Source organism: Pipistrellus hanaki (assembly GCF_964339955.1).
Source record: "Pipistrellus hanaki genome assembly, chromosome: 1".
Lineage (NCBI taxonomy): Eukaryota > Metazoa > Chordata > Mammalia > Chiroptera > Vespertilionidae > Pipistrellus > Pipistrellus hanaki.
This window is the reverse complement of record NC_140503.1, coordinates 62,387,681-62,411,023: the sequence shown is the minus strand read 5'-3', so window position 1 is coordinate 62,411,023 and position 23,343 is coordinate 62,387,681. Positions and strand designations below refer to the sequence as shown.

At 49.5% G+C, this 23,343-nt stretch overlaps 2 protein-coding genes across 3 annotated transcripts in view; one reads left to right on the top strand and one right to left on the bottom strand.

Annotated features, from left to right (window-relative positions):
• Positions 1-16,221, bottom strand: part of DNAJC17 (DnaJ heat shock protein family (Hsp40) member C17) — a 35,417-nt gene extending 19,196 nt beyond the window's left edge. For both annotated transcript variants that reach the window (XM_084904758.1, XM_084904757.1), the window contains exon 1: positions 16,096-16,221. In XM_084904758.1, the coding sequence (XP_084760884.1) occupies positions 16,096-16,173 (78 nt within the window). In that variant the 5' untranslated portion in view covers positions 16,174-16,221. The remainder of the gene's footprint in view (positions 1-16,095) is intronic.
• ZFYVE19 (zinc finger FYVE-type containing 19) lies at positions 16,194-22,911 on the top strand. Its single transcript, XM_084904874.1, has 12 exons — positions 16,194-16,337; positions 16,505-16,616; positions 17,843-17,964; positions 18,131-18,184; positions 18,567-18,685; positions 18,862-19,007; positions 19,340-19,448; positions 20,862-21,071; positions 21,670-21,749; positions 22,036-22,134; positions 22,266-22,393; positions 22,477-22,911. The coding sequence occupies exons 1-12, from the start codon at positions 16,288-16,290 to the stop codon at positions 22,553-22,555; spliced, it is 1,308 nt and encodes a 435-aa protein (XP_084761000.1). The 5' UTR covers positions 16,194-16,287; the 3' UTR covers positions 22,556-22,911.
• The last annotated feature ends 432 nt before the right edge of the window (positions 22,912-23,343 follow it).

Here is a 23,343-nt window from a genome sequence, read left to right as displayed (position 1 = left end):
TGTAAACACAACTCTCCTAAAACAGGCCTTTGAAAAAGCTCCCAGAGTTAATATTGTTTATTATGAAACTAGAGGTGTCATGGAATACTAGGGGCCCAGTGCACAAATTTGTGTACCTTGAAAGGAACTGTAGGCCAGAAGGCTGCAGTGGGCTCAGGGGAAGGTCTTGGCCCATCCTCTGCACTGCCACCCGGCCCCTCCTGCCATGGCCCTGGGTCCCGTCTGCTGGCAGCCCCACTCCTGCCACGCTCCCATTTGCTGACGGAGCTGGCCCTACTCACACCCGCTGATGGCATGGAGGGATTAAGGATGATGCCAGCAGCGGGTGCAAGCAGGCCAACGCTGTCAGCAGGTGCAAGAGGCAGCTGTTGCCCCAAGAGCCCCTCAGGAGCAGCGGGAGGTGGAGAAGCCCTTAAGGGGCAATCGGGGCCAGCAGCTGCTAGAACCTGCTGATGGCGCCAAGGGATCGGGACCAGCACTGGGCGCCAGCAGCAGATGTGAGTGCTGGGTGGGACCATGGTACAGGGGAGCATAGAATTTTCAGTAATCACCAAAGGCTCCCCCGATGACTGGCACCCCACCTTGGTCTGGCGCCCCTGCTCATCTGCTCCACTATCCTGCTGCACCGATGCCCACCATGTTCTGCACTCTGCCACCTGCTGCTGACGCCGACCATGTTCCGTGTGTGCCCCTGGTTGTTTGGTTGTTCTGCTGTTGTCTATTTGTATAGGGATGGATATATATGTGTGTGTGTATATATATATATATATATATATATATATATATATATATATATATATATAGAATTGGTGTTGAAGAGACAGTTGGACACTCTGAGGTTTCAGGAAAAGCCTTTATTCAAAGCAGAGCTGCTGGTTCAGGGGACTCTAAGATCCAGATTCTGGACCCCTTAGACAATGAGATTTTCTCTTTATATATTTGAGTTTCTTTGTTTCCTAACTACCAAGCTTCTGTAGTGGAGTCTCACAGACCCTGCTAGTCAGTTGGAATGGTTAACTTAGATTGTATCTAATGTCCATCCTGGATGGTGCCAGTGACCTCCCTCTAGATTAGCTGTTACATACTTGGTTTATGGCCCCTTGTAAATTGGAAGTATTAGGTAAATAGCTCTTGCAAGACAGATAATTAAGGAAGGGGCAGTGACTTCAGGAATGTGCATTAGGGGCATTGATTAACTTAGGTACAGAGTCCGGCTGCTAGTCTCCTACATTTTTTCACAAATGGAGTTAATTACTGGCTAGCAAGAGGGTGCAGTAGAAAGCAGGTTACTGGAACAAATTCAGATTGCCAGCCCCCAAAATGTCTTATGCTCCCCAGCAGAGGCCTGGTACACAAAATTTGTGCACTCAGGGGAGTCCCTCAGCCTGGCTTGTGCCCTCTTGCAGCCTGGGAGCCCTCGGGGGATGTCTGCCTGACGGCTGAAGCCTGCTCCCCAAGCGGCCTAAGCCATCAGTCAGAATCCTTACACTGCCCCGGAGGCGGGAGGGGCTCTGGCCACTGCTGCCAGCTCAGGGCTTCTGGCTGAGGGGCACTCCCCAGTGGGAGCGCACTCTTGTGTTGAGCATCTGCTCCCTGGTGGTCAGTGCGCATCATGGAGACTGGCCATTCGGTCAATTTGCGTATTAGCCTTTTAAAATAATAATGTTATAATAAATTAGAGGCCTGGTGCGTGAAATTTGTGCATTGGGGGGGGGGGGGTCCACTCAACCCAGCCTGCACCCTCTCCAATCTGGGACCCCCTGGGGGATGTCTGACTGCCAGTTTAGGTCCGATTGGGCCTAAACCGGCAATTGGACATTCCTCTCACAATCCTGAACCGCTGGCTCCTAATGGCTCACCTGCCTGCCTGCCTGGTCACCCCTTACTGCCTGTCTGCTGGCCTGGTTGCCTCTTACTGCAGCCCCCCCCCCTCCACCGCCAGCCTGGTCACCCCTAACTGCCCCCTGCCAGTCTGGTTGCCTCTTACTGTCCTCCTGCCAGCCTGGTTACCCCATGCAGCCTGCTATTCAGTCATTTGGTGGTCCCTCACTAACCTCCCTGCTGGCCTGGCCATAGGCAGTCATTTTGTGAGGGTGTGAGTGCCAATTTGCATATTACCTCTTTATTATATAGGATAAGCTTACCTAATGGGCAACTCAAGAAAGTAGATTCAGGCCGAAACCGGTTTGGCTCAGTGGTAGAGCGTCAGTCTGCGGACTGAAAGGTCCCAAGTTCGATTCCGGTCAAGGGCATGTACATTGGTTGCGGGCACATCCCCAGTAGGGGGTGTGCAAGAGGCAGCTGGTCGATGTTTCTCTCTCATCGACGTTTCTAGCTCTCTATCTCTCTCTCCCTTCCTCTCTGTAAAAAATCAATAAAAAATATATTAAAAAAAAGAAAAAGAAAAAGAAAAGAAAGTAGATTCAGGGCAAAAGGATGCAACAATACTTTTCTGAACTCTGATAAAGCTGGGAAGGAAAAGGAACTTTCAGAAGAACAAATAGAGGGACCTGGTGTGGAGTGATGTGGGGTAAACACAGAACTGCCTATTCCAGGCATCAAGGTTTAGCGGCTCCCCTGTGAAATTGGGTTTTGCAGGTGCTGGGATCGCTTAGGCAAGGTTGAAGTAGCCACAGGAAGTTGCCAAAGGCTATGGCATTGTCTTAACACATGCAGTTTCCTTCTTTACCTCTAGGTTTCCCCTAAGTCCTCTGGTCTCCTTAACACTTGGAAACATTCATTAGCATTTGCTGAGGCCTCAAGGAGAGAGCTAGGGGAGAGCTGAGAGACTTCCCACCCAATGCCTCCGGACCAGACCAGACCAGACCAAGGTTTTTCAGAGGACGAGGCTGTCTCCGAGGCCCAGGCCCAGGTCGGCAAAGACCTCAGATGAACATAAGCTCTGTGAGGACTTTAAAATCCAGTTTGAGAAGAGTGTGTGGCCTTTCTCCTGATGTCTTTCTCAAATGTTACTGCCTCCCCCTCCCCATTTCCATCCTAGGACACACTTGAGTTTAATCTGTCTCTGTCTCAGGATCATCATCCAGAACATAAACTACTGAACAGTAACAGCACATTCAATGCTACTGAGAGCAGAGTCAGGCTTTTCCTTTGCTTGGGTGGTGATGATCTTAAATTTGACTGTTTTTATATATAGTTTTTCCATCTCTTCGCTAATCAGCCTGTACTAAACTATGCCAGATGCCAGGACTTGCCTGGAATCTACATTTTTTTTCAGGTATGGTCTGGATAAAAGCTATAACTTGGTCATAACTGCACCTCATATGAGAGCATACAGGTATAAGAAATTATGTGGGTTCCCTTTAAAAAGGGAATGCACTTCAGGGGGCAGGGCACAGAACAGTGCACTGACCACCACCTGGTACTTAATGGCACACAATAAATACCTATTGAACGAAAGGGGCAAACTTTCATATGTTCTCAACCCAAACACAATTAGAAAGCCTCAACTATGTCAATTAGTTCAGGCCACTGAGGAGTAGAAGGAAGTGGGTGCTGCCCCGACTCTAGGGGACCTGACCACTTTTTCACAATTTCCCCTGCTGCCTAACACCTCCTCTTGGTAAATCACATCTGGGAAAGGGAAGAAATCACTATAGCAGACTGCTAAGAGACCAACTGTGAGAACTAAAATGTCATCTCCCCAGAGCCACATTATAGAGGAGAATGAGTCATGAATTAACAGCCACCCAGCCCTTCCTGGAGTCTTCATAACTGGTTCCACCACTTGCAGCAACCTGAGCCCAAAGCAGGAGAGGGGCCCGGCGCTGGGTCTCCTGCCATCTCCAACGGGCTCTGCACCGGCACAGAGCTGGGGCCTCTGACAATCCACCTGCCTACAGGTTCACCCCTTTAGGGGAATGAACTCCTGATTTACCAAAAAAACGCTAGGCTCTAAGGGGTCCAATAAACATAAAATAGCCATAATTAACTTAAAAGAAAGGTGCCCTACAAAGAGGAGATCATTGTTTTTTTTAATATTTTATTGATTTTGTACAGAGAGGAAGGGAGAGAGATAGAGTTAGAAACATCGATGAGAGAGAGTCATCAATCAGCTGCTTCTTGCACACCCCCTACTGGGAATATGCCCGCAACCAAGGTACACGCCCTTGACCGGAATCGAACCTGGGACCCTTGAGTCTGCAGGCTGACGCTCTACCCACTGATCTAAACCGGTTAGGGCCTACAGCCCTTTCTTATAAAACTTGGAGCCAGGTAAGTAAGTGGTACAGGTAATTAGGCCCAGTTCTCAAAAGCCAGACTCATACTTGGGAGTCAGATAGGAAGATGTACAGATAGGACTGAGAGGTGGAGAACACACAGGGAGGCCACTCAGTGTGGCCACAGGTACTGAATGAACAGACCACGTCAGGGAGTCAGCTAGAAAGACTGGGTTCCAGGATGGGACCCAGTAACCAATGCCCAGCAGGAACTTCTCCCCAAGCCTGGGAGAGGCAGACATAGCCCCAGGAATAGCAGAGGTTATGTGACTGCCCAATGTCAGAGGCAGGAAGTAAACCATAGGGTTCTGGTATTTATCTAGAATAAATACTCTGCCTAAAAGACTGATCCCTTTCATTCCTTATAGCTTATGGCCCACACTGCAACAGCACCATGGAGAAATTCCTAAATGCCTGGTCACTACAGAAACTACGGACTGCTCATAAGCCTCAGTGCAAGCAGGGTACCAGCCAACCCCCAGACCAGCACCCTCAGCTCCACACTCCCAAAATGTGGGCCTGCTGGTGGTACCAGGATGATTCCGGGGGGACCTGGACCTCACACCATCTCTCTCAGGTTGCTACCATACCCATCATCAGACTCGGGGTATAACCTACGCAGCCTGGACCGACTGGGCCCATGTACAGGATCTGGCTCGCTTCTCTCCAAATGTTGCCCCACGCACCCTTTGGGATCTGGATCCTCATTCCATCTCTGAGGTCACTCTTCAGCTTCTCCCATGTCTCGGGCCTTCACCTCTGGGTTCCTCCTTCCCTTGGCCCTCCCAGCACTCTCTCCTGGGCCTTGATATCTGCCCTGCCCTCCTTCTCAGCCCCACTTCCCCAAATCCGCAATTCACCCGGAGCCCTGTCTACTGCCATTCCCTTCCTCAGTACCACTTCTCTCAGGCCCCATCTCTCCTCTCCCACCCTATATCCGGCTAAGTACCCCTATATCCGGCTCAGACTCCAAAATCCTTGCCCACCTTCTTATCTCAGGTTAGAGATTCTCACCCTCAGGTCTATCTATACCGGGGATCTGGCTGTCCCTCACCTCTCCCCACTGCCTGCTGTTACCCTCAACTCCTGGAGACCTGGGCCCCCGGTCTCCGCCCTTTCCCGGAGTGTACAACCCCTTCTCTCTGGCCCCTGGCACTTCCTACATTTCGTTCATTTCTTTTTTCCTTTAATGTACCAGTTTTTTTCTTTTTTTTTAAAAATATATTTTATTGATTTTCCACAGAGAGGAAGGGAGAGGGATAGAGAGAAACGTCGATGAGAGAGAATCATCGACCAGCTGCCTCCTGCACACTCCCCACTGGGGATGTGCTCGCAACCAATGTACATGCCCCTGACCGGAATCAAATCTGGGACCCCTCAGTCTGCAGGCCGACACTCTATCCACTGAGCCAAACCGGTTTCAGCTACCAGTTTCCTTTATAAACAAATTTATGTTAATAAAAAGAAGTGAGCCAGCCGAAACTGGTTTGGCTCAGTTGATAGAGCGTCCGCCTGTGGACTGAGGGGTCCCAGGTTTGATTCCGGTCAAGGGCATGTACCTTGGTTGAGGGCACATCCCCGGTGGGGGTATGCAGGAGGCAGCTGGTGGATGTTTCTCTCTCATCGACGTTTCTAGCTCTCTGTCCCTCTCCCTTCCTCTCTGTAAAAAAATCAATAAAATGTATTTTAAAAAGAAGTGAGCCCTACAGACTGATCATTTGCCTATCAGCATAACCATTATGGCTTGTCTCAGTTTAGGTTCTTACAAGGGTATTTCTTAGATCACATGATCTCACAAATCCAGAAGAAATAATAAACAACATAGGCTGATGAACAAAAACAGACCCAGAGAAAGAGAAGCAGCGAACAGACTCTCAAACCTCAGAGGGAAAGTAGGGGAGGGTGGGGGTAAAGGGGAAGAGATCAACCAACGGACTGGTGTGCATGCATATGGGCCTGGCCAGTGGCCATGGACAACGGGGCATATGTAGGGAGGGGTTGGGATGGGATTGGGGGGATGAGGACAATTATGTGATACCATAATCAATAAAAAAAAAGAAATAAAGAAGTGAGCCAACTTAAAACAGCAAAAATAGGGACGCAGCTATGAGCATGGAGAATATGTTTAGTACTGCCTCAATTGAAATAGAAACTCTGCTGTGGTAGTTTTAATGCAAATTTTGACACATATTCATCCAACTTTCCAGACCAGTTCAATACCTGTTGGGGTCAGCCAGATTGGGCAGCTTCATGTAGTCAAATCTCCATCGGTGTCACTGTTGGAGTCCCAAGGCTCTCTGAGGCCCCAAAATCTGTCTTTTATTGCCCTAGTGCTCCTGAAGTGTGGGTCATGGAAAAGGTTCTGAGAGAGGAGTAGAAAATTCAGGTTTGGGCAGGTGCTTTGCATTTACTAGCCACCCTATGCTGGGCAAATCAATTAAACTTCGTCTCTCACCTATAAACTGGAGCTAATGGTCATTGCCTATCTCACAGGCTTGTTTTGAAGATCACATCAAATGAGATTAATTTATGTGAAAGCAATTTAGTGTCATATAAATGAGAGTTATTATCTTGAATGCTAATGAAGAGCTTACAAACACAAATGAATCATTCCATTTGACTTAACAGGCAGCCAAGTAACTTCAAAAACCCAGAGCTCCAGCCAGACAACTAACCCAGGAGTGAGTTAACCATCAGAGAGAGAAGGCGAAGTCTTGGAGTGCTGGTCAGGCCCTTGATGAGCAAACGACTATCATCAAGTGAAACCAGGCTCGGTGCCCAACCTCAGGGACCTGGGCCTGTTCCGGTGAGAGGCTCCTCTCAGAGGCAGTGACCGAGTCAGGTACACCTCAACTGCAGAAATGGGCCCCGGATGTCCACAGAATTAGGTCTAACCACACTATAACCTAGAGGTCCAAAGACACCACGTTTTTCAGATTCAAAAGAACCCTAAGCAATGCCCCATTCCCTGTCATGCCAAGTACTCTTACTGCTACTTCCTCATGCTCATGCTGTTCCTTCAAGCCCCTGTCTGTCCTCAAAAACTTAACTCTTCTTACATCTGTAAGATACAACGCCAGCGGATCACATTCTGGGCTATAACAGAAATACATGGTTTAAGGAAAGGGATTAGCTAGCATAAAGGTAAAATAGCCTTTTTCTTAAAGCAGTAATAAAATATATCCACTGCCCCCCCCCCCCTTGCCAAATGTCAATATTAAGTTTCCATGGTAGTTTTTCTGGTAAGTACACTTAAAATTTGAGTCTTCGAAAAGTTGACCAAAATGCATTTCAACCACCCTCAAATGTCAATATTAAGTTTTCCTGGTAAATACACTTAAAATTTGAGGCTGGCTTCACCAAGTGATACCTGCCAAGATACAGTGAGTCTGAAGCCTTCGAAGGGCTCCAAATGAAAGGCGAGGCTGCTGTGGACGGGAGAGAAATCCACGTGTCAGTGGCAGAGGAGTGAAGAGAATATTAAACTGGGGCTCTCACCCCTCAGGTCTCTCTCTCACTGGGTGACTCTGGCAAGTCCCATAACCCCCCTGGACCTCCATCTTCACATATAAAATGAGAGTAGAAGATCCCTTTAACCCCGCTGTGGTATATTCTTTTCTCTCCTCAAGGCCTTGCACAATGACACCTCCTGAAGGATATCTTCCCTGATCCTGCTAATCGTACAAGCTGTGTCTCCCTTTCTATTCCTACCTTTTCCTTATATATTTTCATTGCACCTCCTGCATCTACCTCAGAATTCATTGCTCACTATACTGTGAGAGCTGTCAGAAAGCAGAAGTAATGTCTTATTCAACTCTACAAGACCCAAAAGGTACTTGTTCATGGTAACAAACTCCATCCATTGTAGATTTGAACTGAACAGTGGACTCTGCTGATTCTCAACTTTGTTCTGATTCCCCATCTCCTTTCTACCCTGACCACTGCCTTAGTCAGGAATCACTGGTGTAGTGTTGGGTGAATCAGCACTGGTCTGTCAGGACTGGAATGAGTGAGAGGGGCAAGGGGTATGGACAGACATGAGGTATGGATAGCATGTATTTGACTTTAGCACTCACAGTGTAAGAAAGGTGGAACAACAATGATAACAGCAAGAGCTAACCTGTCGTAGGCCCTGTGCTAAGTGCTTTGCCTGGACCAAGCTTCACAACAATGTTGGCAAGGAGGAACTGCCATCATTCCCATTTTGCAGATGGGAAAGCCAAGGCACACAGAGGTTAAATATTTGCTCAACAGTCTAGTTATGATCAGCAGCATGATTCCTATAATCAAAACCAGTAGTGTTACCATTCACAAAGGAAAAATTACAGCCACCACACACAAGATGACTGTCTGATGTGGGCAGGAATAGAGAAGATAATAGGGGATATGGTGGGTCACAGGGAAGAGGCAGAGGGCGTGGAGATATGATAAGGATGAAAGAAGTCCTATGACAGGATCAAGTGGTGACTGTAGTGGCTTCAAAAATGTTGGTGGTCACAGGGATTATGGACCCAGACCAAATGCTGATTAAGAATCCGATCATTCAGATAACAAACAATCTTTGAACAAGGACTTGGGGAGGGTGTGTCTACAGATCAAGTAGGGAGGTTCTTTAAATGAACAGGAATTGCCAAGACAAAGAAGAAGACCTGAACGGATGATAAATGTGTATACAGACAAGGAAAGAGAGAAGCCAAAAGGGGAGACAACAGAGTATTTGATAACTCTCTTTCAGCTAAGGCAGCCATTAACTGGTTTGATGGAAAAGAATTCCGTGGTAACTTCATTAAAGTGTTCTCTGCCACCAGAAGACCTGAATTAACGAGAGAAGGTGGGAGTGGGAGTGGAGGTGGGTGGAAGGCCATGGGGACAGAGAGGTCATGGAGGCTTTCAGGGAGAGGTGGGACTGGTTTGCTCTCATCAGTCGTGTGGAAATACAAACTTTGTAGAATTATCAACATTAACCCCTGCGTTTCAAAATGATGAGCCACAGGAGCACAGACAGGGAAAGTGAGGACAGACAAGCTGGGGTGGCCCTTCAGGGATATTCTCCTCACATTTATATCCCTAGCACCACGTGGGATGGGCACATGGTACCGCTTAAAAGTTTGTGTAATCAAATGGTGTTTGTGAGAAATGTTTCTACCTTCATGTAAAATACTCATGGAGAAAGGAAAAGGAAACCAAAAGGTAGCAGGGGAACTAAAGTGAGTGAGTGTGTGTGTGTGTGTGTGTGTGTGTGTGACAGAGAGAGAGAGAGAGAGAGAGAGAGAGAGAGAGAGAGAGAGAGAGAGAGAGAGAGAGGCAGACAGACTTGAGCAAAGCACTGGGCACACAGCATGCTGATTTCAAGAATCAGGGTGGGGACTCCCAGCAGAGAGATGGGCAGTCTAATACTTAATGGCTGGGAGTGTACCAGCTTTCTGAAAGACAATTTGAAAGAGCTTTTAGGGGGCTGCTAAGGGAGGGGAAGAGGACAGTGATGGCAACTGCAGCGGAGCAGGGATTGTCAGTAACAAGGATTTTAATTATTTGATTTTAGAAAAAAATATAACTGCAAAATCCTTGATTATGTTAATACAACAAGGGACCAAGATTTATTATAGCTGAAATTTGATGTTGAATACCTAGCAATAAAGCCTTCAAAATAGCTTTCTTTTGTAGCCTTCTCAGTTACAGCTCTACTGTAAAGACATCAAAATCATATTCACCCCCCCATGAGTGTTCCTTGTTAACGATACCTGCCCATCTACCAGAGTCTCTCCCAGAGGCCGGCCTCGAACATCAGAGCGGGATCTAATTGGCTTCACAAGCGGCATGTACCGCTTGTACAAAGGGAGACCTTGGCAGGCACCAGGCCGGCTACGGAGAATTCTGCTTATGTGCACAGCAGTTCATACACTGTGGCTGGGGTTGATCCTCACAGCCTGAGGGTTGACCCGACACACAAAAGGGCCAACAACCAAGTTTCAATTACAACAGAAGGGCCCATAAAACCTTCACAAGGGACATTCACAGAGCACCCAGCTCAGGTGACCAAGGAGACAACGCCCCTGGCTTCCACAGGACACCTACTACAAAAAGCCACCCTACAAATCCGGGGAATCATAGCAGATTTTATTAACACATAGAAAAAAACAGGCAGCCCAATGAGGAAGACAAAGAAACAGGCCACAAATGAAAGGAGAAATCTCCAGCAAAAGAGCTAAATGAAAGGAGGCAAATAATCAGATATAGAGTTCCAAAAATGGTTATAAGGATGATCAAGAAACTTAGCGAATACTACAAGGAACTTAGAACTATAACAGCAAAAAAAAAAAAAAAAAAAGGCCAGTCAGAAATGCAACTTCATGGATGGACCTGGAGAGTATTATGTATGCTAACTGAAATAAGCCAGTCAGAGAAAGACAAGTACCATTATGATTTCAGCAGGTAGAATCTAATGAACAAAATAAACTAATAAAGTAGAAACAGACTCATAGAGTCAATACTACACTGACAGCTGTCAGCCGGGAGGTGGATTGGTAGGCTGGGTGAAAAAGGTGAAAAGATTAAGAAAAAAATAACAACTACAAAACTCGACCAGTCAGTGTGCTCAGTGGTTTAGCATCAACCTATGAACCAGGTCACAGTTTACCAGTCAGGGCACATGCCTGGATTGTGGGCTCCATCCCCAGTGGGGGGCTCTATTCCCAGTGGGGGGCGTGCAGGAGGCAGCCGATCAATGATTCTCTCTCATCACTGATGTTTCTATCTCTCTCTCCCTCTCCCTTCCTCTCTAAAATCAATAAAAATATGTATTTAAAAAGGATATAAATCACAGAAAAAAAATGTCCCCTTAAAAGAATAAACAAATCATAATATAAGAATGAGGAAATTCTGATACATGCTACAACATAGATGAATCTTGAAAATATTACCTTAAGTGAAATAAGACAGTCACAAAATGTCAAATATTATATGATATTTGTATGTTTATTTATATGAAGTACATAGAATAGTTAAGTTCATATATAGAAACAATAAGAGAAACAATAAGAGAAACAGTAGAATAGTTACCAGGGAGGGGTTAAAGGGAGAGGGATGGGAGTTAACGTTTAATTGATTGGAATTTCAATTTAGGATGACAGAAAAGTTCTGGACATGGACAGTGGTGATGGTTGCACAACAATGTGAATGCACTAACACCACTGAACTGTACACTCAAAAAGGGTTAAAATGAGAAAGGCAGAGACTGTCTCCTGATTCTCAAGTCAAATTGCTGCAGTGGTTTCTGAAGACACTATTTTATTTTATTCATTAACAAACAGCCGAGCCGGGACCGGTTTGGCTCAATGGATAGAGCGTCGGCTTGGGGACTGAAGGGTCCCGGGTTCGATTCCGGTCAAGGGCATGTACTTGGTTGTGGGCATATCCCCAGTAGGGGGTGTGCAAGAGGCAGCTGATCGATGACTCTCTCTCATCGATGTTTCTGGCTCTCTATCTCTCTCCCTTCCTCTCTGTACAAAATCAATAAAATATATTTAAAAACAAAAAAAACAGACAAAAAAAACAGCCGAATCCAGTTTGGCTCAATGGATAGAGCGTCGGCCTGTGGACTGAAAGGTCCTGGATTCGATTCCGGCCTTGGTTGCGGGCACATCCCTAGTGGTGGGTGTACAAGAGGCAGCTGATCGATGATTCTCTCTCATCAATGTTTCTAACTCTCTATCCTTTTCTCTTTCTCTCTGTAAAAAAATCAATAAAATATATTTTAAAAAACTAAAAAAAAAAATACAGGGTGAGGTGAGAGTAGGTTTACACTTGTTCGTATGGAAAATAATAATACAAGAATAAACTCTGCAAACCTTTTTCACATACAACTGTAAACCTACTTTTGCCCCCACTCCCCGTATTTGCTGAGAGCCTCCTCTGTGCCAGTCACGAGGCACGGAACTGCTGCACAGGTAAATGGACGAGATATGCTCCTTGCAGCTGAATATACAGGGGAGTAAGAAATTAGACAAATAACCACACAAATGCATAAATACTCGCAAAATGAAAAGTGCTGGAAAAGAGGAGAACCAGTTGGTATGGAAGAATAATCAGCAAGGCCTCTCTGGGGAAGTACTACTGAAGCTGAGTTCTGAAAGCAAAGGAAAAGCAACCCAAGCTAACAGAAGGAGAGAAAAAACATCTCTGGCAGAAGGAACAGCATGTAAGAAGGGTAAGAAATTCTATTGAGCGTTTTATTAAAAGCACAATATGGTTTCAAGATCATTCCATTTTCTGCCAGGAGAATATGTTGGAGGAGTACAGCAAAGTAAACTAGAATAGACTGGCAGCAGGCAGACAAGCTGAAAGGCCACTCTAATGGTTTGACGGAAGCTGATGGGGCTCTGGGCAGAGCGCTAGTGGTGGAGACGGAGATAAGCGAACAGGTTTGAGAGTTATTTAGGAGGCTGACTCAGTGAGACACAGTGATGGCAGGAGGAAGAGGATGGGGGGTCTGAAGAATGACTCCAGGTTCCTAGCTTGAGTGGAGGGATAGTGGTGCCATTTACTAAGACACAGAAGCACAAGGAAGGAGCAGGTTTAGAAAGAGAAATTCAAGAAATTCAAGAGTTCGATTTTGGAGTAATACAATTTAGATCCCTGTGAAGCATCCAAATGGAGAGACTGAACAGGATGGTGGATATACAGATTTGGGATTCAGAGAAGTGGTCTGAATGGAAATTAAATCAGATGTTGATGTGCATCATCACCACTGGCTTGTACAGTGCCGGACAGGGCTAACGGGACACGGTGTGGAAGGAGCAGTGGCCTGGGCTGGGGATCCAGAGGATCCAGGTTCTAGACCCAATTCTGTCACTAACCACTCTTGCTGCACTTACAGTAACACAGGGGGTTGGCCTAGATTGAGGCTTCTTTAATCTTTTCTCTTTAAGACTTACCTCTTCTCAAAAATGAAGACACACACACAAAAATTACACATGATTTCTGGGGTTTATTTAATTCTTGGCAACTTTTTGTGGATCCCAAATAAGGAACTGCTATCTAACCAGACAACCAGCATTTAGGAGGCCTTCCTGGTACAGTCTTTAGATATCTGTTGGTCCTCCAGACATCCCTAGAAAACATAGGCCTTGAACCCAGGAGAGGGGACACAGGGCCGATGTCTCCTTGTTCTCTGCCAAAAAATACCCATCACCATGAAGCTAGCTAATAGCTAATATATCCAAAGGCCCCAATCTACTTTTCAAGCCTTATCTTCTTTTACCCTTCCTTTCTTCTTGGCCTATGCTCCACACAAACTGGTCTACACACATTCTCCCTTTTCTTGGATTATCCCTTCCTCCTTATCCCCAGACATCCAAACTCTGCCGGTTCTTCAAGGCTTAAAATGCCTTCTCTATCTCCCCACCCCTTTTCCCAAACATCCACAGCACTTTGTCTGTGTCCCTCTTAAGGAACGTATTGTGTTCTCCCTTGTATTACAATTGCGTCTCTCCTACGGAAAGGCAGGAGAAGCACCTGTTATCCTTTAAAAGAATGTTCTCACCTATCCCTTATCTCGTTTGAGTGAAAACTGGATCCCAACCACACTGGTCTGCCAGGGGTCTTCAAACTACGGCCCGTGGGCCACATGCGGCCCACAGAGGAGTCTGATCCGGCCAGCCAGGTTTTTTGGGCAGTGAGCGCAGCCGAGGTGTTACAGTAGGAATTAGTAGTTCATATAGTCCGGCCCTCCAGCTCTCTGAGGGACCGTGATCTGGCCCCCACTTTAAAAAGTTTGAGGACCCCTGGTTAGACCTTGGTTTCTGGCTAGACAACAGACACACCCACCACCCACTTGTGTCCATTTTACACACTGATGTTCAATTTTTAAAAATCTGATTACATCACTTCTCTGAGTAATATATACAGCAACAACTCCCAACTGCCTTCCTCAAAAGTTCTCAACTTCAGGGTTCCAACACACCTGCTAGATCTAGTGTGAAATGTCCCAAGTAGTTTCTCACTACTAATGAAGAACCAGTTAAACAAAGTACAAATGTAGAACTTAGAATAGTGCTCAGCACACGCGAAGTGTTATATGGGTGTTAAACATTACTAATACTGAAATTTTAAGACTTAACAGATAGCAGATGTTATACATCCCCCTGACCCATTTCTTTTCTTTTTCTTTAAAAAATTGTTTTTAATCTTCACCAAAGATTTTTTTTCCCATTGATTTTATTTATTTATTTTTTTTTAGAGAGAGAGTAGAAGGGAGGGAAGAGGGAGAGAGGAAAAGAGGTTGCTTTCCCCACATGCCTCAACAGGGGCCTGGGACTGAACCGGCAACCGAGGCATATGCCCTTGATTGGGAATCAAACCCGAGACCCTTTGATCTGCAGGTCAGCGCTTTAACCATTCACTGACCCAAACCCATGGGCCCATGGTCCACTTGTGATTTCAGCCCAGCTGCAGGGGGCAGCGCTTCCCAAGGGCCCTATGGGTCTTCCTGCTTTTCTGCCTAGCATTTCCCTTACAAGCTCACTCAGTTAATGAGCAGGGCAGCCTGGAAGTACAGGGGCATTCATAGGCATTAATGTTCTTTTTTATTTTTTATTTATTGAGGGAGGGAGAGAGAGAAGAAGGGAGGGAGGCAGGGAGAAAGAAACACTGAATTGTTCCATTTATTTACGCATTCATTGTTTGATTCTTGTATGTGCCCAGACCAGGGATCCACCGGCAACCTTGGCGTATCTGGAGGACGCTCTAACCTACCCAGCCACAGCAGGCTTTGGTTTTCAGCTGATGAATTATCTGCCTCCCCTTCCTATGTTGCTACAATTACCAACCATGATCCAGGGTTAGATAACAGAAATCTTAACTACAGTACAGTGCCCGAATCCCTGGCGCCTTTATAAACACCTTCCTGTGGAACTTCAGGCCATCCATCTGCCTCACCCTGTGATCCTCTGCTTTGCAAGGCCCACTAGCACTTGTTTAAAGGACAACACCTGAGCATCTGATACTTGAAAAGAGTCAATGAACTGGGAAGGAAAAGAAAACAGAGGCAGACGGCAAAGTCATAGGACCCAAGGAGGGGCTGCAAAGGGAGTGGAGGCGCCTGAGCCTTTCTTTCGTCCTACGCTCTAAGCCAGCGGTTCTCCACCTTTCTAATGCTGCGGCCCTTTAATACAGTTCCTCATGCTGTGGTGACCCCCCAGCCGTAAAATTACTTTTGTTGCTACTTCATAACTGTAATTTTGCTACTGTTAATGAATCGTAATGCAAATATCTGTGTTTTCCGACGGTCTTAGGCTCTACAGCAGCGGTTCTCAACCTGTGATTTGAGATATTTACATTACGGTTTATAATAGTAGCAAAATTACAGTGATGATGTAGCAACGAAAATAATTTTATGGTTGGGGGTCACCACAACATGAGGAATTGTATTAAAGGGTCGCGGCATTAGAAAGGTTGAGAACCACTGCAAGTTAAGCGGAGTTAATCAGCCTTCAGGAGAGTGAAGTGCCTCCGGCCACAGTCGGGACACAAGCGGAATTAGAGGCTGAGCCTGCGCAGGCGCAGGGAGGAGGCTCGCATTCCCTCCAGGCTCACCCCACACCCTCTCCTAGACTAGGGCCAGAGGGGCAGCACTGTATCCCGCGCGAGGAGCCCCTCTTCTGCGACCCCTTCTTCCTCGCGAGGCTCTCACACCGCCTTAGAACGGTCCGGGAGCCCAGCTTCTGAGGCCAGCAGGCCGCCCCTCGCTACGGGCCCAGGGCCCGGCCGAACCTGGAAAGCGGGTACCGGTCTAGGCGCCAAGACAGGAAGGGCCGCCCGACCTCTCGGGGCCGTCCCTCCTCGCTACCATTCTCACCTCTTTGTCCGCCGCCTTCTCCTCAATGCCTAGCAGCGCGTACAGGTCCATCTGTAAGAGCTCCTTGGCCACCGACATGGTTCCAACCCTGACTGGATTCCTACTACAACTCCCAGGAGTCCACACGTGCGCGGGACTCTTCCCGAAGACCGTCGGCCCCGAGCCGCTAAATGGCGCTTAGCCCCCTGGGAAATGTCGTGTTCCGTGTCAAGCTTGATTGCCACTGAGGGAAGCGGGCTGCCGTAAGTGAACTACAACTCCCAGCAGCCCTCGCGCCCGCCGCTGTAGCTCTCCGACTAGGATGGCCGCTCGCGATTTCCCTGCGGGAGGCCGTGGCAGGCTCGCGCGAGTGGGTGTGGGGGGCAGGGGCGGAGCCGGGTGAAGGTCCACGGGGCGCCGTACCTCGCAGGTGTGATCTCAACTCTGCCGACGGTGCCGCGCCGCGCCACGCCACGCCGGGAACCAGGATGGAGAGTAGGTGCTACGGCTGCGCTGTCAAGTTCACCCTCTTCAAGAAGGAGGTGAGTCTTCTCTCCCCGTGGGCGAGAGGGCCGGGGAGAACGCAGAGTGGAGGAAATACACTGGACTTGCAGCCCATAGACTGCGTTTCCAGCCTTTCCCAGCGGTATGGTTTTCAGTCCCTGCGCCTTAGTTTCCATTTCTGTAGAATGGGGCTAGCACTCCCTCGCTCGCAGGTTGGTGTGGGTCCAGTGGAGTAATGGAGGGAAAAGCTCTCTGTGAACTACAAAGCGCGCTCCTGTGGGTTTGGAAAGCTAGACTTTTCTGTCTGCCAAGTGTAGGATCCGGCTGTTTCTTCCCCTCAATCTTGCTTCTTCTCCGCAGCCCGGTGACCACTCTCCATCACGCCTTGTCCCGTTACTCTCTGCTCTGAAACGTTCACCATCACGCAGCCGGCCCTTCCGGGTTTCTTCAGTTAGGTCACCAACCTTTCTGCTGCCCGCAGGGTCCATGGCAGAGTCTCTCCGCTCTTCAGCACAGACCCCCCAGTCTCCCTGGTAAACTAACTGCAGGCTTCCTGAACCTCAGCAGTGACTAGGAGATAGGAACCACATAGGATGAGTGAAGAGCACGTAGGGAGGCAGGTCCGTGCAGTACTTGGAAAGCTGGGTTTGGAGAGTCAGGGTCAGAGTTCAAATGTGAGCTCTGTTGTCTTGTTCATAGGGTGGCTTTTGTTTGAGCAGGTCATGTAAGCTCTCTGCCCCTGCCTACAATAGGAACAATAATGCTGGACATCAGGATTAAGTAAAATAGTGAGTCGAAACTGTGAGGATTAAATCAGCTGATGAATGTTAAATACTGAGCTTAGGGCCTGACACACAGTAAGTGCTTAATAAATGGAGCTATTGTTGTCATCCCATCCTCAGCCAGAGCCTCCCTCCATGGTTGCTGGAGCAGAGATGGCGTGAGCTCCGTACTTTCTCCGATTCTCCTTTGTTGAAGAGTCAGTGGCCAAGGGGCCTTGCCTGTTTGTCTTCTCTACCCCAGTGTCAGGAAATTGAAGACCCGTCAGACAGAAAGCATGGGAATCTTGTATGGAGCGTTACCTGATTTGAATAAAAGACTGGGGACAGAGGAATCACTTTACTCCACCCTCGTGTCTCCCAGGCCTTAGGGTCCTCACTCCTCATCTGACTTCAGTGTCTTCCCTCTGGGTGCTCAGAGAGTGCCCGGGAGGGCCCACCTGGGTGGTTGAGAGGTGGATAACTCTGCTTCGTGTTTCTTGTAGGTTGGCTGTAAGAATTGTGGCCGGGCCTTCTGTTCCAGCTGCCTCAGCTTCAGTGCAGCAGTGCCCCGGGCTGGGAACACCCAACAGAAAGTCTGCAAACAGTGCCACGAGGTCCTGACCAGGTGAGAATCTGACAAGGGCGAGGATTCAGCCAACCATGGCAGCAGGCAGCTGGCCAACCCGTGTAGCCTGTGCTCTGTGGCCTGAGGTCAGCCCAGGAAGTGTTTGGGGTGGGGATCACTGATCGGCAGATGCCAGGACTCCTGAAACCAGATTTCTTCTCTATAGAGGGTCTTCTCCTGCCAACGCCTCCAGGTGGTCACCACCTCAGAACTACAAGAAGTAAGTGCTGAAGGGACAGAGACAATGTGGATGGGGGAAAGGACAGGGAGGCCCCGGGGTAGGACTCTCTTCCCAGCCTCTAGATCAAATGAACACAGGGTCAGGAGAACATCCATCTGGAAGGCTCCTATCCGCCCTCTGGGGATCAGAAAGCAGCTCATTAGCCTTCTCCCCAGAAACAGTTCTTGATACACATCCTTTCCGTTGGTCCCTCTGGCTGGGCAGTGGGCTGAGCTGCAGGCCAACATGCATGAGGACCACAGAAGGTTGTCCATTGGAGGCCCCCCTCGATGCCTAGAAATGGTTTGAATGGGGAGGAGTGATGGGTGCCTTCACCCCTCCCTTTGCCTTCTTTGAGAGCCTTTATCTCCTGTCCTGCCAGGCGTGTGGCAGCCTTGGAAGCCAAGCAGAAGTCCACCATTCCCCAGAGCCATGGACTGACCCAACAAGACCAAGTCATCGCTGAGCGCCTGGCACGGCTCCGCCAGGAGAACAAGCCCAGTGAGTAGGGGCAGGCAGGCTGGCCTAAAGCAGCTGTCGCCAGCTGGTGGTCTGCGGACCGCCGGTGGTCCATGGGGTCCGAAAGGTTGGCGACCGCTGGCCTAAAGGACACTCTCTGGGGCTCCTGGGACTGGGGTTCCTCTGGGCCTTACACGTGTCCCCCATGCCAATTGCAGAGTCAGTGCCCTCACTGGCAGAGATAGAAGCCAGGCTAGCCGCACTGAGGGGCGAAGCCCAGAGTTCCATCCCTTCCACCCAGGAGATGGAGGCACGGCTTGCCGCGCTGCAGGGCAGAGTTCCACCTTCTCAGACCCCCCAGCCGGTGAGTGCTGTGGCTTGAGAGGGAAGGGGGTCCTAGTACATGTGTGCTAGGACATACTCTGTAGGAGTTGGCAAGCCTCTGACTCCCACCCCCTGATCCTCGGGTCTGCTGCCAGGCCAAGGAACAGGGTCAAGCAGGATTGGATGGGCAGGAAAGAGTGGCTCTGGTCTGGTTGGGGACTGCCAGACCTACTCGGTTATGTGGGTCCTGGATTAGCCCCAGTTTCCCTGAGCTTTGGGAACTCCTCAGCCTTCACTGACATAGACTGCTCTGGGCCTTATGGTGTGGCTTCCCCCGTCCCGATCCCCACTGAGGTTCCCTCCTCTGAGCAGGTGCACCAGCCACCAGATCCCAGGACCCAGGCCCAGCAAGCACAGGACCTGCTGACACAGCTCACTGCAGAGGTGGCTATTGATGAGGGCCGGGAAGGAGGAAGCCCAGGTAACTTCTCCTCCTTTTTCCCCAGGTGGGAGAGGCTCTGCTGTCTACTGGGAGGCGGATATATGTAAATCAGAGAACAGTCAACACTAGAAGAGCTACCATTTATTGAGTGTCTACTCCTCCGGGAGCCAGTGTAAGCCTAGTGGATAGTGTGTGGACTTTAGAATCGGTCAGTGATTCTCCTACCACTTACCAGCTGTGTGATCCTGGGAATGTCTCGCTTTCTTCATCTGTAAAATGGAAGTGTGTGTGTTAAAGCCTACCTTGTGGGGAAGTTTCAAGGAATAAATGAGATTATCCAATTAGCTCTTAGGACCCTGCCTGGCTGTAGTAAGTGCTCAGCGAATGTTCTTTGCAATGATGAAGATAAGGAGGAGGAAGACACTACTTTAATTAAAATTAAATTTAAAATTCTGCCCCTTCAGTAGTACTAGCCACATTTCAAGTGCCCAGTTCCACATATGGCTCATGGCTACCATCTTGGACTGCACAAATATAACCATGATATGGAATGTTTCCATCATTATAAAAATTATATTGGACTTCAAAGGCTTCAAAGCAGTGGTTCTCAACTAAGGATGATTTCTCCTCCATGTCCCATTTGACAGTGTCTGGAGACCTTCTGGTTGTCATAATGTGGAATTTACCACAGGCACCTAGTGAGCAGAAGCTAAAGATGCTGCTAAAACATCATATAATGCACAGGACAGCCCCACAACAAAGAATTATCCTTCCCAAAATGTCAATAGAACCACCATTGAGGAACTCTGCTTTAGAGACACAATCTCATTGAACATCCTCAGTAATTCTCTGAGATGCATACTCTTATTATCCATATTTTATAAATGAGGAAACAGGCCTTGTGAGTTTTCAAGAACTAGATCAAGATCTCACAGCCATTAGGGAACAAAGCTAGGACTTGAACCCAAAGCTGTCTGCTTTCAGACCTCTTGGTCTGATCTTGAGCTTAAGGGAACATGTCAGAGCCACACCCCCTCTGTCAAAATTCTTCCAGCCTAGTGACACAGGAGACCTCAGGTTCTGTCATATCCTCTCTGTGCTGTCCCTGGAAATGCTGCTTCAGCCGGTAAGGCAGAGGCACTGGCTGAACTTTGGCCTCCCCGTAACCTGATTATTTGGGGCATTGATTCTCATACCATTGCCCCCCCAATATAAAACACTGGTAATCGTAGAGGTTTTTTCCAACTATATCCCTCCCAACCCACCTGATATTCTAACATGCTGTTCTTAGGTTTATATTACATCTGGTGTGTAATATAAACCATGGAGGCTGGTGCTGAACAGAAAGCTGGCGCTCTGGAGTCTTTATAAAATGTTGAGAAACGGGCTCCGTGGCTTCTGATGAGAGATCTCGGACTAGCTCCGCCTCCCTGACTGCATTGCTCCTTCCAGCTGCCTCTATGCAGAATGACCTCAACCAGGGTTGGCCAGGCGGCCTGAGCGCAAATTCCAAGGGGCAGGCCACCCGGTCCCTGGATGGGGAGAAGAGCAGGCTGCTGGCTGAAGCTGCCGTCGAGCTGCGGGAGGAGAACACGAGGCAAGAGCGGATCCTGGACCTCGCCAAGCGCCTGGCCGTGCTTCGGGGACAGGACCCCGACAGAGGTAGGACCTGGGGAGCAGCCCCCACACTCGGCAGGTTCTGTGAAAGGGCCGCCCAGCTCAGGCAGGTGCCGGGGGTCTCTGTGCCCGGGAGTTTACCGAGCTCTGCCCAGGACCACAGGGAAAATACTGGAGCAAAGCAGCGGCTGAGGAGTAAGTGGCAGCCATGAGGGGGCAGGGGACCCTCAGGTGCAGAGCCTTCTGTTCCTGACCCCGAGCCCTACCGGGTGGAACAAGGAGAGGGAGGCCTGATCAGAATGGCTGCAGAGACTGCTCAGCTCTGGACCAAGTGCCACTGGAAACCAAACCAGCTCCTGGGAGCAAGAGGATAGCCAGTGATGCCCTGGCCGGTGTGGCTCTGAGCGTCGGCCTGCGGACTCAAGGGTCCAAGGTTCGATTCCGGTCAAGGGCATGTACCTGGGTTGCAGGCACATCCCCAATAGGGAGTGTGCAGGAGGCAGCTGATCGATGTTTCTAACTCTCGATCCCTCTCCCTTCCTCTCTAAAAAATCAATAAAATATATATTAAAAAAAAAAAAAAGGAGTATAGCTGGTGAACTCTCTCAACTCCTCCCTGCTTCTACCTCTCTCCCTCTTCAAGTGACCCTCCAAGACTACCGCCTCCCAGACAGTGATGACGATGAGGATGAGGAGGCGGCCATCCAGAGAATCCTGCGACAGGTGGGCCTGCCTTACCCACTGGCCACCCTTTGTCCTGCCCCTGCCTCCCTGTCCCACCACACGCCTGGCCCCATTCATCCTGCCTCGCTCTGCAGCTGCTGTTTCAGCTGAGGTCCCTCTGTCCCTATGACCCAGACCTGCCCCTGGCCCCTTGAGATGGGGTGATAGCAGCCATAGACAACACATAAGGAAGATGGATTGAGAAGCTAAGGCCACGGCACCTTCAGGGGCACGGGGGAGGACCTGGGCCACGAGCAGGGAGCTGTACTCTCTGCCCTGTCCACAGCTCACTGAAGAGGCTGCCCTGGACGAGGCCAGTGGCTTTAACATCCCCGCAGAGCCAGCACTCCGACCCCCGGCCACGTCCTGCAGGGCAGAGCCTAAGGTGAGAAAAGCCCCAACACAGACTGAGGGGCCTCCGCAGCCTCCCCTCTCACTGGCTGATGCTCTGGCAACAGCCACCCCACCCATTCCCCCCTCAGGGACCTCACTCCCCATTCCTGCTGCTCCCCGAAGGCCCAGGCCACGGCCCCCAGGCCCGAGGCTGAGGAAGAGCCGCTCCCCTGGTGCTGCATCTGCAATGAGGACGCCACCTTGCGCTGTGCTGGCTGCGATGGAGACCTCTACTGCGTCCGCTGCTTCCGGTGGGTGCAGGGAGGGTGTTCTGTGGGGCTGGGGGTGCCCCAGGGCGACCTGTGACCCCTGACCTGTTTCTCTTTTTCCACAGGGAAGGCCATGACGCCTTTGACCTTAAAGAGCATCAGACATCTGCTTACCACCCCCCACATGCAGGCCAAGCACACTGAGGAAGCCCTGTCCTCCCAGGAAGGTCGTCCTGCGGGCAGTCACACAGGCCGGGGCACCCACCTCTGGGCCCAGACTCGGGACCTCTGACGGGAGAGCACTTTGAGCCAGACTGCTCCTGGGTGCACCCCTTCCTGAGCCTGGGTGTCCACGGAGGGGGAAAGATTCCGCAGTGGGAACGGTGGTGGAGGAGCCAGAGGGAAGGCAGAAGGAGGAGCCTTCCACCAGCAAAGCCTGGGCTGGGAAGACCAGACTGAATCTAAGAATGAGCCTGGAACCTGCTCAAGGGCCCCAGCACTTAATGTATCAAATAAAGTATGTTGAGTCCTTGGGCCCAGCATCGTTGATCTCTAGAACCTGTGGGCCCTGAGCCTGGGTCCTGGGAGAGGTGGCGAAGCAAAGGAGGCTGTAAGTCCAGGCCTCCGGAGTGAGGGAAAGGGTCGACCCTCATGTCAGGAACAGTGCTGCCCGCCTCAGGGGCCCCAGAGACCATAGGCATGAATATTTGTTCAACTGGACGGAAGTGTGGGTCCTGCTCTGGGCAGCCCACCTTAGCCCCAGCCCCCACTATGGTGGGTTCTCGGCCTCTCTAGTGCTCAGAGCCGAATGCACAAGCAATGGAAGCACACCCTGCTTCCTGCCTTACTCCCAAAGGGCACCAATTCCAGGCTCCTGCCATTCTGACTCAGTGTCTGTTGCTAGCAACTCCCTCCTGACCTGACCCCTGGCCTCAGCCTGAACCCTGTCCCTCTCTGCTTAGCCCTGCTTTTTCTCTTCCCCCGGCTGGAGC